We start from the raw sequence: 10,029 nt of genomic DNA on the forward strand, positions 1-10,029 counted from the left end.
CGAAAGAGCGCAAGACGGCGGCGGAGCAGGTGCGGCTCACGTGTCTCGTCACCATGGCGGCTTGCCAGCTCCGATTGAGCGAGCACGGGGCCGCAGCAAAGTCGTGCAGCGCGGCGCTTGACATCGCGCCCGGCTCGGCCAAGGTCCCGGCGCCCGCGCGCCACTCTCTTCGACGCGTCCGCGACGCGTCCGTGACACGCCCGCAGGCGCTCTTTCGGCGCGGACAGGCGCGGCTCGCTCTCGCCGAGCTGAGCGGCGCCAAGGAGGACTTGCTGGCCGCGGCGAAGGCGCGCGCCTCGCCCCCCGCGCTTGCCTCCTTCCAGCCCACTCGAGGGGGCCCTCCGCCGAGGCCGCTCTCTCTCTCTCTCTCTCTCTCTCTCTCTCTCTCTCTCTCTCTCTCTCTCTCTCTCTCTCTCTCTCTCTCTCTCTCTCTCTCTCCCCGCGCGCCCGATATCTCTTGACGCCGCCTCTCCGCCGCCGGCAGGCGGACCCGAAGTCGCGCGAGGTGCGGGCCGCCCTCACGCAGCTCAAGGCTGCGCAGGGACGCGCGAGGGAGGAAGAGCGGGGTGCCTTCGGTGGCATCTTCACGTGACGAGGCAGAGCACAAGACACACACGGCACCACCGTAGCAATCGCTTGCGCCGCTATTTCGTGCGTCTTCTTTGGTGGCCGCGGCGCGAGGCGCGTCGACACGTTGGCCCTGTGCGCCCGCTGGGAAGTGGGATTTTATCCACAACATGGACATGGACATGGACATGGACATGGACATGGACATGGACATGGACCACGCGGTCTCGGTCTGGAGAGCTGCGGCCTTAAATGCAAGGAATCGGGAACAAAACAAACACATCTCTCTCTCTGTCTCTCTCAGGATGGGTGAACAGAGGAGCGGGGCGGGGCTGCCCCCCCCCCCCCCCCCCGGGGCCCGGGGGGGGATACACAGACACCGTCCGAGTCCCCGATACCCCCCCCTTAACCAAACGTTGAGGGAAACCGGGAACGCCCTAAAAACACCGTGCCTCTCTGTGTGTAGATAAAAAAGCGGTTACCTCCCGGGATTAAGTATTATGTGTGTGGGGCAGCCAGGAATCCACTCCCTTGAGGTGCCTGCGACGTGGCCACCGACTCGTACGTCCTTCAGCCGCCAACCAAAGCACACAAACAAGGTCTACCATGGCGACATCAAGGCCCTCGATATCAAGACCCCCGAGCGTGGAGGTTGACAAGCGTGACACCGCAATGAGTGACGCGTCCACCGAGCGAACTCCCTCGCTGAGCGATGGCGCCCTTCTATCTCCGCCCGCAACACAGTGCGAGTGCGTCGGCGGCTCCTCTGGCCATGGCGGCACGGCCTCCCTCAATGCGCTGGCATTCTTCTACCGACTTCGCAAGCGTCCCATGCAGCGGCTGCAGGCCTTCCTCAGCGAGGAGGACAATCGGAGCCGCGTGTGGCGAGACCTGGCGCGGTCGGGGCGGCAGCTCAAGGCCAACCGGCACGGCGTGCTCGGCATCGGGGTGGGAGAGTATGCCGAGCGTGAACTCCAGCTTCTCTCGGACCGCATTGTCTATGAGCACACAACAACCGGAACAAAGTCCAAGGAGATTGCCTTCACCGACATTGCGTACGTGCGCGGCGTCGGAGGGTCGCGCACGAGCCGGTGGATGATCAAGGTGAATCACGGCCCCGATTACCACTTCACCGCCGATTCGCCCAAGTCGCGCAATGCTTGGGTGTGGTGCGTGCGCAACAACGTGGAGGCTGCGCAGCGCCGAGCCGCCCTCGAGACGGCGCACGGGTCGGTGGGGTGGCGAGAGGGCGTGCACTCCTCCGGGCACGACGCGTTCACCGGTCAGCTCGACTCGACCAGCCTCGCCTCGCCTGTGAAGTGCCGCTCCGTTACCGCCTTGCCCAAGCTGAGCGAGGGACTCGCCGAGGGTTGCAAATGTGGGAGGTGGGAGTGAGCCTGCCTCGCTCTACGCTCCCTCTCGAGTCGGAGGTCCCCCCGCCGCCGGCGCCGGGGACCCCCCCCGCGCCCCGCGCCGCCCGGCCCCGCCTTCTCGTGCTTCTCCGGACTCCGATCTGACCCCGGTCAAAAGTGTTGAATATATTCAAAATACGGAAAAACTTCGTAACTCCTTGGCGACGAGCCGCGGGCTTTTGCCACTGCGTGCCAGCCTCAGACAGCCGGGCCGCCCGAGAGTTTTACTGACGAGTTTCTCTCGCGGGGGCGGCCCGGCACAACCAACCCTGTGCCTAGCACAAAAAAAAATCTGGCGCAGCGGCCGGCGTGAGCCGCGCCAGCTGGCGACAGATGTCGACAGATTCGACGGATTTGACGGATCCCTTGATGGTCCGATGGGCGACGGGCGACCCCCCCAAACCCCCCCACCGGGTCTCGAACCTGCCTCCACTCGCTCGAATCAGTACCATTTTACTGCTTCAGCATCAACGCCACGCCACGTTCTAGGGACGCAGAGCGCGCACTGAGAGACCACTCACATCGCTGTTGCGGGGCGGCAATGTGACTGGACTCGCCGTGCGCGCCCAGCTAACCCTAGCCACCAGCCTACGCCATACCCAGGTACGGCCGCACACCTGTCTCTCCACCTATCATCCCAACTCCTCGGGCGACCGAGCGGCTGCGCTACTCAGGCAGCCTCCCTGCCTCAGCCGTTACAGGCACCACCCACCGACCAGTCTCGACGACGAGCCGCGGCAGGGCTCGCTGCGCCGCTGCACAGCAGTACGCCACAACACAACATATTATCCAACATAACCTCTCCCTGAGTGCCCTACCCTTGCGGGCTCAGTTGCCGCATTAGGAGCCTTCGCACCGCGAGTGGGCTCAGGTGGGATCCACAGAGAGAGAGGTTCCATACACAGCCGCACTCTACACACCTTACCCCCTCTACTCGGGCGGCATTTGTGGTCTTTGCGGTATGTACGCCGCTTGGACTACGATTCCGCGAGAGAGGGCCGAGGCGTCGCTCGAGAGACGAGACCGCGGGAGGGTGACTGTAGAGTAAGCCGCTGCCGCGCCTGCGGCGACCGGCCTGGGGCGGGCGGCGCAAGCGCTGCGCTCTTCAGCATGCGTTCGCCTCTTCCCACTCACGGATCTGCCGGCGCAGCGTGTGGTTGGGGGCGAGGAAGCTTTGCACGAGCGCCTCGCCCGTCATCGGGCTCGTCGACTTGGTCGCGAGCCAGCGCTCGATCGCCGACCGCTCGTACGAATGCCCGTCCGCCGCCATCACCGGGTCACTCATGAGCTCGGTCGTGATCGGGCAGATGAAGTCGGCCGGCGGCTCCTCCTCCCTCGGAGCCGGCGCCTCTGCGGCCGACGACGGCCCTTGCGCCTCCGCCGCCCGCCTCCCCTCCTCCAGCCTCGCGCTCTCCTCGAGCGCCGCCGCCAGCTCCGCCTCCTCCGCCGCCGCCACCGCCTCCTCTGCTGCCTCCTCTGCCGGCGCCTCGGCCTCTTGCGACGGCCCAGCGCCGCCCCCGCCGCCCTTCTTCTTGCCCTTCTTCTTGCCCTTCTTCTTCTCCTTGGCGCACTTCTCCGACTCCTCCTCCGCCAGCAGCGCCGCCGCAACCTCCTCGGCCGCCCTCTCGGCCTCCACCCTCTCGGCTGCCGCCCTCTCGGCCACCGCCCTCGCCACCTTCCCCTCAATCTCCGCTCTCTTCGCCTCCCTCGCCGCCGCCTCAAAGGCGCGCTCGCACTCGGTGTGGCCCTTCTCCTTGGCCAGCTGCAGCGCCGTATGCCCGCCCGAGGTGCGCGCCGCTGTGTCAGCGCCCGCCCGCAGCAGGCAGAGCACGACGGCGGGGTGGCCATGGTAGCACGCAACGTGCAGGGGCGTGGCGCCGTCGCCCTTGGCTTGGTTGACCGCCGCGCTGGCGCCGAGGAGCAGCCGGGCGCACTCGAGCTGGCCCTTCTGGCACGCGATGAACAGCGGCGTGGCGCCGTTGACGTTGGCTTGGTTGACCGCCGCGTTGGCGCCGAGAAGCAGCCGGGCGCACTCGAGCTGGCCCTTCTGGCACGCGATGAACAGCGGCGTGACGCCGTTGACGTTGGCTTGGTTGGCCGCCGCGCGGGCAGCGAGAAGCAGCCGGGTGCACTCGAGCTGTCCCTCCTCGCACGCGATGTACAGCGGCGTGGCGCCGTTGACGTTGGCTTGGTTGGCCGCCGCGCGGGCAGCGAGAAGCAGCCGGGCGCACTCGAGCTGGCCCTTCTGGCACGCGATGGACAGCGGCGTGGTGCCGTCGTCCTTGGCTTGTTCAACCGCCGCGCCAGCAGCGACAAGCAGCCGCGCGCACTCGAGGTGGCCCTTCTCGCACGCGATGTACAGCGGCGTGAAGCCGTCGTCCCTGGCTTGGTTGACCGCCGCGCCAGCAGCGAGAAGCAGCCGGACGCACTCGAGCTGGCCCTTCTGGCACGCCATGAACAGCGGCGTGGCGCCGTCGTTGTAGGCTTGGTTGACCGCCGCGCTGGCCTTGAGGAGCAGCTGGGCGCACTCGAGGTGACCCTCCTGGCACGCGACGAACAGCGGCGTGAAGCCGCCAGCGTCTGCTTGGTTCACCGCAGCGCCGGCGGCGATCATCAGACGGACGCAGTCGATCTGTCCAGCCAGGCTCGCAGCGCTCAGTGGCGTTGTGCCGTCATCCTTGGCCTGGTCGACCGCCGCGCTGGCCTGGAGGAGCAGCTGGGCGCACTCGAGGTGGCCGTTCTGGCACGCCATGAACAGCGGCGTGACGCCGTCGACGTTGGCTTGGTTGATCGCCGCGCCGGCGCCGAGGAGCAGCTGAACGCAATCAAGGCGGCCCTGGTGGCACGCGATGTGCAGCGGCGTGGCGCCGTTCTCCCTGGCTTGGTTGACTGCCGCGTCGGCGCCGAGGAGCAGCTGAACGATCTCGAGGCGGCCCTCTTGGCACGCGATGGCCAGCGCGGTGGAGCCAATGCCCGTCGTCGCCCCCACGCTCGCGCCGCTCTCGAGCAGCAGCCGCACGGCGTCGGCCTGCCCGCGCCAAGCGGCGTAGGTCAGCAGCGTGTACTGGTTCTCGCCCTCGATGCGCGCGTCGAGCAGGGCGGTGAGCGCCGGGCCGCGCGTCCACCCGGCGAGGAGGGCGCGCAGCGAGCCCAGGTCGCCCCGGCGCAGGTCGGCGAGCAAGGTCGGGCTGATGGCGCCGCTCATTGTGTGGCGATTGATTCCGCCGCCGCCAGCCGCCACCGCCACCGCTGGGAGCTATCGTCCCGTGGTTCTCGGCTGCCCGGCCGCCAAGGTCAGCCCGTGCGCCCACCCAGACGCGCTTGCGTTGAGCCCTCGCACAGCGCCACGGCCGTGAACGCCACTTCTATCCTGCGGGATATCAGTCGCCGATCCCGGGGTGAGAGCCACGATCGTCTCGGCACCTGCGGTTGGACCGCTTGGAGACGGAGCTTCGCTTACCGCTCTCAGCTCGGGCAGGGGAGAGGTCAAAGCCCCAGAGGCGGCCAGTACGTCAGAGCCATCGCGTCTACCATCGATCGCCTCGGCCCTCGCGGTGGCCGGTACTGAGAGAAATGGCCTGAGTCGCAGGCACAGAGATACTATGCATGCCGTTAACGCCATGAGTACTGACTGCCTGGGAGGAACTTTCTTTGCGTATGTGCGCACTTCTGAGTTGTACGTCTCTCTGATTGATTGTACGTCTCTCTCATGTTTGTATGTCTCTCTGAGTTGGACCTTCCTACCTTACCTTTCTCTCTCTCTCTCTCTCTCTCTCTCTCTCTCTCTCTCTCTCTCTCTCTCTCTCTCTCTCCCTCTCCCTCTCCCTCTCCCTCTCCCTCTCCCTCTCCCTCTCCCGCTCCCCCCCCCCCCTCTCTCTCCCTCTCCCTCTCTCTCCCTCTCCCTCTCCCTCTCCCTTGGAGCACTTGGAGTGCAGTCATCAGCCTCACACCCAGGGCCGGGGAGCTAAGAAGCGCACCCAGCGGGCCGGATGATCGGGATCGGGTTACGGGCTAGAGACCCCTAGACACGGTCTCCGAGGGTTGGACCCGCGTACCACGAGGTTTCCCCTTAACTGCAGGACGCCCCCTCTACTCGGAGCTCCCTCTCCCTCTCTTTCTCTCCCCTTCCTCCCTCCCTCCCTCCCTCCCTCCCTCCCTCCCTCCCTCCCTCCCTCCCTCCCTCCCTCCCTCCCTCTCCCTCCCTCTCTCTACCCCCTCTACTCGGGCGGCATCGTGGTGAGACCCTGGGCAGTCAGAGAGGCTGACAGTAAGTGGCGGGCTGAGAACTCGGGCCTCTCCCGACCCGCCATCGCTGCCTAAGGGAGGATCCTATCGGCCACTAGACCATGACAGATCAGAGGCGCACATGCCTTGTCCCAGCTCCCCCACTCCTCACACTGGGTTTGCAGTGCGCGGCCTCACCACCTCCCTACCAGGGCAAACCCCCTCTCTCCCCCTAGGTGCTGCACTTGACGTCCATAGAAGGCGCGCGGCAGAGGCGGGAGGGAGGCGGGGAGAATCTAGCTCGCTCTGGCAGGGAGGCAAGGGTGTGATAGAGTGTTTGGGTGAGAACAGGCGGAGTGTGTATGCCTGTACGCGATTGGGAGAGCACTCGTGACGAGGCATGGTTAGGCGAGTGGCAGTCGCTACGGCTAAAGCCGTAGTGCGGACTTGCTAAGTCGTGTGAATCACCGTGTGTGCTCTCTCCCGCTTTTGCTTGCTAAACCTAAAGACTGGAACAATTTTTTTATATTCAAAATACGAAACTCACAAAATGCAGGAAGGGAGAGACTCTCTCAGCCGGCGCACGGCACTCACTGCTGCATCGCCGCAGGCTCGGCGGCCTTGGCCGCCGCCTGCGTGAGCTGCAGCTCGGCGCGCAGCTGCTTGGTGAAGTTCTCGTCCTCCTCGTCGTCCTCCCAGCCATCCTGCGGCGGAGTGGGGTGGGGTGGGGACTAGGCGGGGTAGTGGGCGCGCACCACGAGTACGGCAAGGCGCGCGTGGGTGGGGGGACACCTGCCACATCGTCGGGTCCTCCACGTCCTGGTCCCCCTCGGCCCACTCCTGCTGCTCAAACTCCTCAAACTCGTCGTCCTCCTGCGGATCGCGGTGCGCCGCGGTCCGGGGTGAGAGCGCGCCGAATCGGAGGAGAGCAGTAGAGCCACTGGTGGTCATGGGAGGGCGACGGCCAGTCCCGCGCGACCCAATGCCCCGCCGCCGCGGGCTCGGATGCAGACGCGGAGGCGGCGTGAATCGGCGGCGCAGAGGAGACGGGGTGCGGGGAGGCGCGCGCGCCTCCAGCAGGTCGCGGTGCTGCGTCGTCGTGCTGCCCTTCTCAGCGCTCGCTGCCATGCCGGACGCCAGACGTCGTATAAAAAAAAATTCCAAAACGAATTAGCGGAGCTGGGAATAGGACCGCCGCAAGCGGCGTGGCGTGGAGCGGTTGTGCATCCCTCCGGGGGCCCCTCTGCGCCGGGGAGGCGTTGTTTAAGGTATGTTGTTGGAGGCTAGGACGCAAGCGTCCGTTTTTCAAACTCGGCCTAGAGCTTGCTCGGATTGAGAGAGAGACTTTTAGCAATACCAAACAAATCTGTTTGCTCGGATTGTGAGCGCGCTGGTAGTAGTCGTAGGCGTCACGATTGAGAGCGAGGCAGCTCTCAATCCTCCAGATAAAAAGAACAGTGGCCAGGGGCGGGCGCGCACCGGCCGGCTCCGGGAGCGGCCGTCACGTCGAAGAGGGGACCTGGTGCTGCTCGAATGACGACGCATGCCGCTCTGCTGCGCCGCCGATAGCCCCTCTTCCGAGCCGGCGCGTGGCGGCGAGCCGCGGCCAGTATCGCTGGTGCGGTGGAGGCGGCAGCTTGCATCGGCCGGCAGCGGGTGCGGCCATCACGTCGATGAGGGGGGGTTGTCGGCTACTCGTGTGGCTCGAGGCCTACGCTGCGCCGCCCAAGCCCTACTGCCGATCCAGCGCCTGGCGTTTGGGGCGAGCCGCGGTCGTCGTCGCTGATGGTATATGGCGGCGGCGGCGGCGGCTCGCCCTTCCCTCCGGCCGCAATTCCGATCCCGCCGCGCTCGCGGGAGGTGGCGCGCCCACCGCAACACGGCCGTGGCTGCGCATACACCTTACGCCCTTTCTCCTCAACGCCCTATCCGTGCTTGCTGTGCCCCTGCGTGGTGTGTTTCAAGTTCTTACAACCCAAGGTGATAGAGGGCAAAAAGATCGATTGCGCTCTTGCCGATCCGCACCTACCTAGGCTCTTGGTGGCGCGCCCCCCCCAGCTCTTCACAACGAACCTGGTCCCTGGCTCACCTCGCGCCTCTGGATACATGATCGGTCACGTTGCGCCTTCGGTCGTCACACGGACTCAACCGCCGCGCTGCGGGCTCGTCGGCGCTGTGGGGTGGGCCGTCGCGGCCGCTCAGCTCGCGGCCTTTCTCGTGCTGCGGCCGGCATTCCCACACAACGAGGGGCGCCGCTTGACTCTGCCCGCCGCTGCTTCGCGCGCGACGAAGCGCATCTACATCATCCGGCACGGAGAGAAGGCTGAACCCGCCGATCGCTCGGACTACGACTACGATCATGGGTGCCTCTCCGAAAAGGGCTGGGCGCGCGCATACAACCTGAAGAGTATCTTTGGCAAAGGCGGCTGGCTGCACACGCCAGACGCTCTCTTCTCAGCGAATTACCACGATCCCCTCGAGTGCCGCGACGCCAACGGCTGGTACCGGACGCAGCAGACCCTCGCCGCGCTCGCGCAGGCCGCTCCCGGCGGGCTCGGCCTAACGGTCGGCAACTCGAGCGGGTGGATGCCGCAGCTGTGCGGAGCGGAGGTGCAGCCGGATGCCTCCTTCGCGCGCGCCGTCCCCGGCCATCTCGTCTCTCGCCAGGGTTTGTGCGCCCCGTACGGACTCTGCGGAGGCGACTCATGGGCAGGGGGGAGGCGGTGCGACGACCGGTTCGCGGGCGAGTGCTGCAACCGCGCCGCAGCGGAGAGTCTCCTCGCAAAGCTCTCCGAGTCGGGCGTGAGCACGGTGCTCGTGGCGTGGGAGTCGGTGAACACCGTCTGGCTCACGCGCGCGCTCGGCGTGCCGGAGGACCAGGCCCGCCCCGCCCGAGGAGACCGAGCGGAGTATCGCCGAGAGTTCGCCCTGTGCGGAGGATAGTCCGAGTGGCAGCCGAATCACAGCCGAGAGGAAGCCCCTTTCCGTGACAAGGGGGACGGTCTCGCGGTTGGGGGCTCTAGGTCCGCGACTGGGACTTTACGGAGGCCGAGTACGACCGGATCTACGCGCTGCACTTCGACGAGAAGCTGCGGCTACTGCTCTTCGAGGACGGGCTGCGCCAGGGCTTCGACGAGCTCGGCTCCTCGCCGCAGCCCGACTCGCTGCGGTGGCAAGGCCCGCAGAACGGCTGCGGGCGGGTGCACGAGTCGTACCCAGCGGCCGAGTCTTGGAGAGAGGCGATGCCGGTGAGCGAGGACGCGCCAGCAGATGGCGCGGCCGGTGTACGCTTCGGCGGAACTGGTGCCGACTAGCAGCTGCTCGGCCTGCAAGCGTGAGTGGGCAGTTCGGGGAGTGTCGTGAAATACCTGAGCGCGCTGCTGTGTGCGTAAAATAGTGCGCGTGCCGAGTCGAAGTAGGAACATCACGAGCACGGCGACTAGACTACAGTCTACACTAGATTACCGTTAGCGTTACTCACCGCTTGTACAGCCGAGCCCCTTCGGCTTCGCCTTGACGGAGGTTGACGCTTGAGCCCCGCTGTGTGTGGACCGAGCACCGACCGGAGAGGTGCGTTTGTCGCACAACACTCAAACACTGGCCCGCGTGCCGCGAAAAAGGTTAGGTTCTTGGAGCACTTGGACAAAGAACCCTGCACAAACATCGCAAGGGCGGGGACCTGTTCCTTTTTACCCATCTCACAGTAGAGGTGTCCGTTTTATTTATTTATTTATTTGGAAAAAGAGAAAAATCTAACGACCTCCTCGAGCGCGGGGATTCCGGGGGGCACGTCACAGTGGAGCCCCAGCACGTACAAATTCTAGTG

The 10,029-nt window shown here is 65.9% G+C and overlaps 2 protein-coding genes across 2 annotated transcripts in view; one reads left to right on the forward strand and one right to left on the reverse strand.

The window, feature by feature from the left end:
- The window catches only part of EMIHUDRAFT_458290 (hypothetical protein), a 4,255-nt gene extending 3,441 nt beyond the window's left edge, over window positions 1–814 (forward strand). The window contains exons 12-15 of the mRNA XM_005774230.1: window positions 1–143; window positions 207–287; window positions 485–737; window positions 774–814. Coding sequence (XP_005774287.1) covers window positions 1–78 — 78 coding nt within the window. The 3' untranslated portion in view covers window positions 79–143; window positions 207–287; window positions 485–737; window positions 774–814. The remainder of the gene's footprint in view (window positions 144–206; window positions 288–484; window positions 738–773) is intronic.
- Window positions 815–2,747: 1,933 nt separating this feature from the next.
- Window positions 2,748–7,340, reverse strand: EMIHUDRAFT_469739 (hypothetical protein). Its single transcript, XM_005774231.1, has 5 exons — window positions 7,275–7,340; window positions 6,996–7,076; window positions 6,798–6,907; window positions 6,346–6,349; window positions 2,748–3,540 (listed from the first exon to the last, which is right to left on the reverse strand). The coding sequence occupies exons 1-5, from the start codon at window positions 7,329–7,331 to the stop codon at window positions 3,085–3,087; spliced, it is 708 nt and encodes a 235-aa protein (XP_005774288.1). The 5' UTR covers window positions 7,332–7,340; the 3' UTR covers window positions 2,748–3,084.
- Window positions 7,341–10,029: the final 2,689 nt, after the last annotated feature.

Source organism: Emiliania huxleyi (genome assembly GCF_000372725.1).
Source record: "Emiliania huxleyi CCMP1516 unplaced genomic scaffold EMIHUscaffold_317, whole genome shotgun sequence".
Classification (NCBI taxonomy): Eukaryota; Haptophyta; order Isochrysidales; family Noelaerhabdaceae; genus Emiliania; species Emiliania huxleyi.

Excerpts from the sequence above, each read along its gene's own strand:
- EMIHUDRAFT_469739 (XM_005774231.1), bottom strand. The coding sequence starts at position 7,331 with ATGGCAGCGAGCGCTGAGAAGGGCAGCACGACGACGCAGCACCGCGAC. Across the intron at positions 7,077-7,274 it reads AGCACCGCGACCTGCTGGAG|GAGGACGACGAGTTTGAGGA; the intron begins GCGCGCGCGCCT and ends CGCGATCCGCAG. Across the intron at positions 6,908-6,995 it reads AGGACCCGACGATGTGGCAG|GATGGCTGGGAGGACGACGA; the intron begins GTGTCCCCCCAC and ends ACTCCGCCGCAG.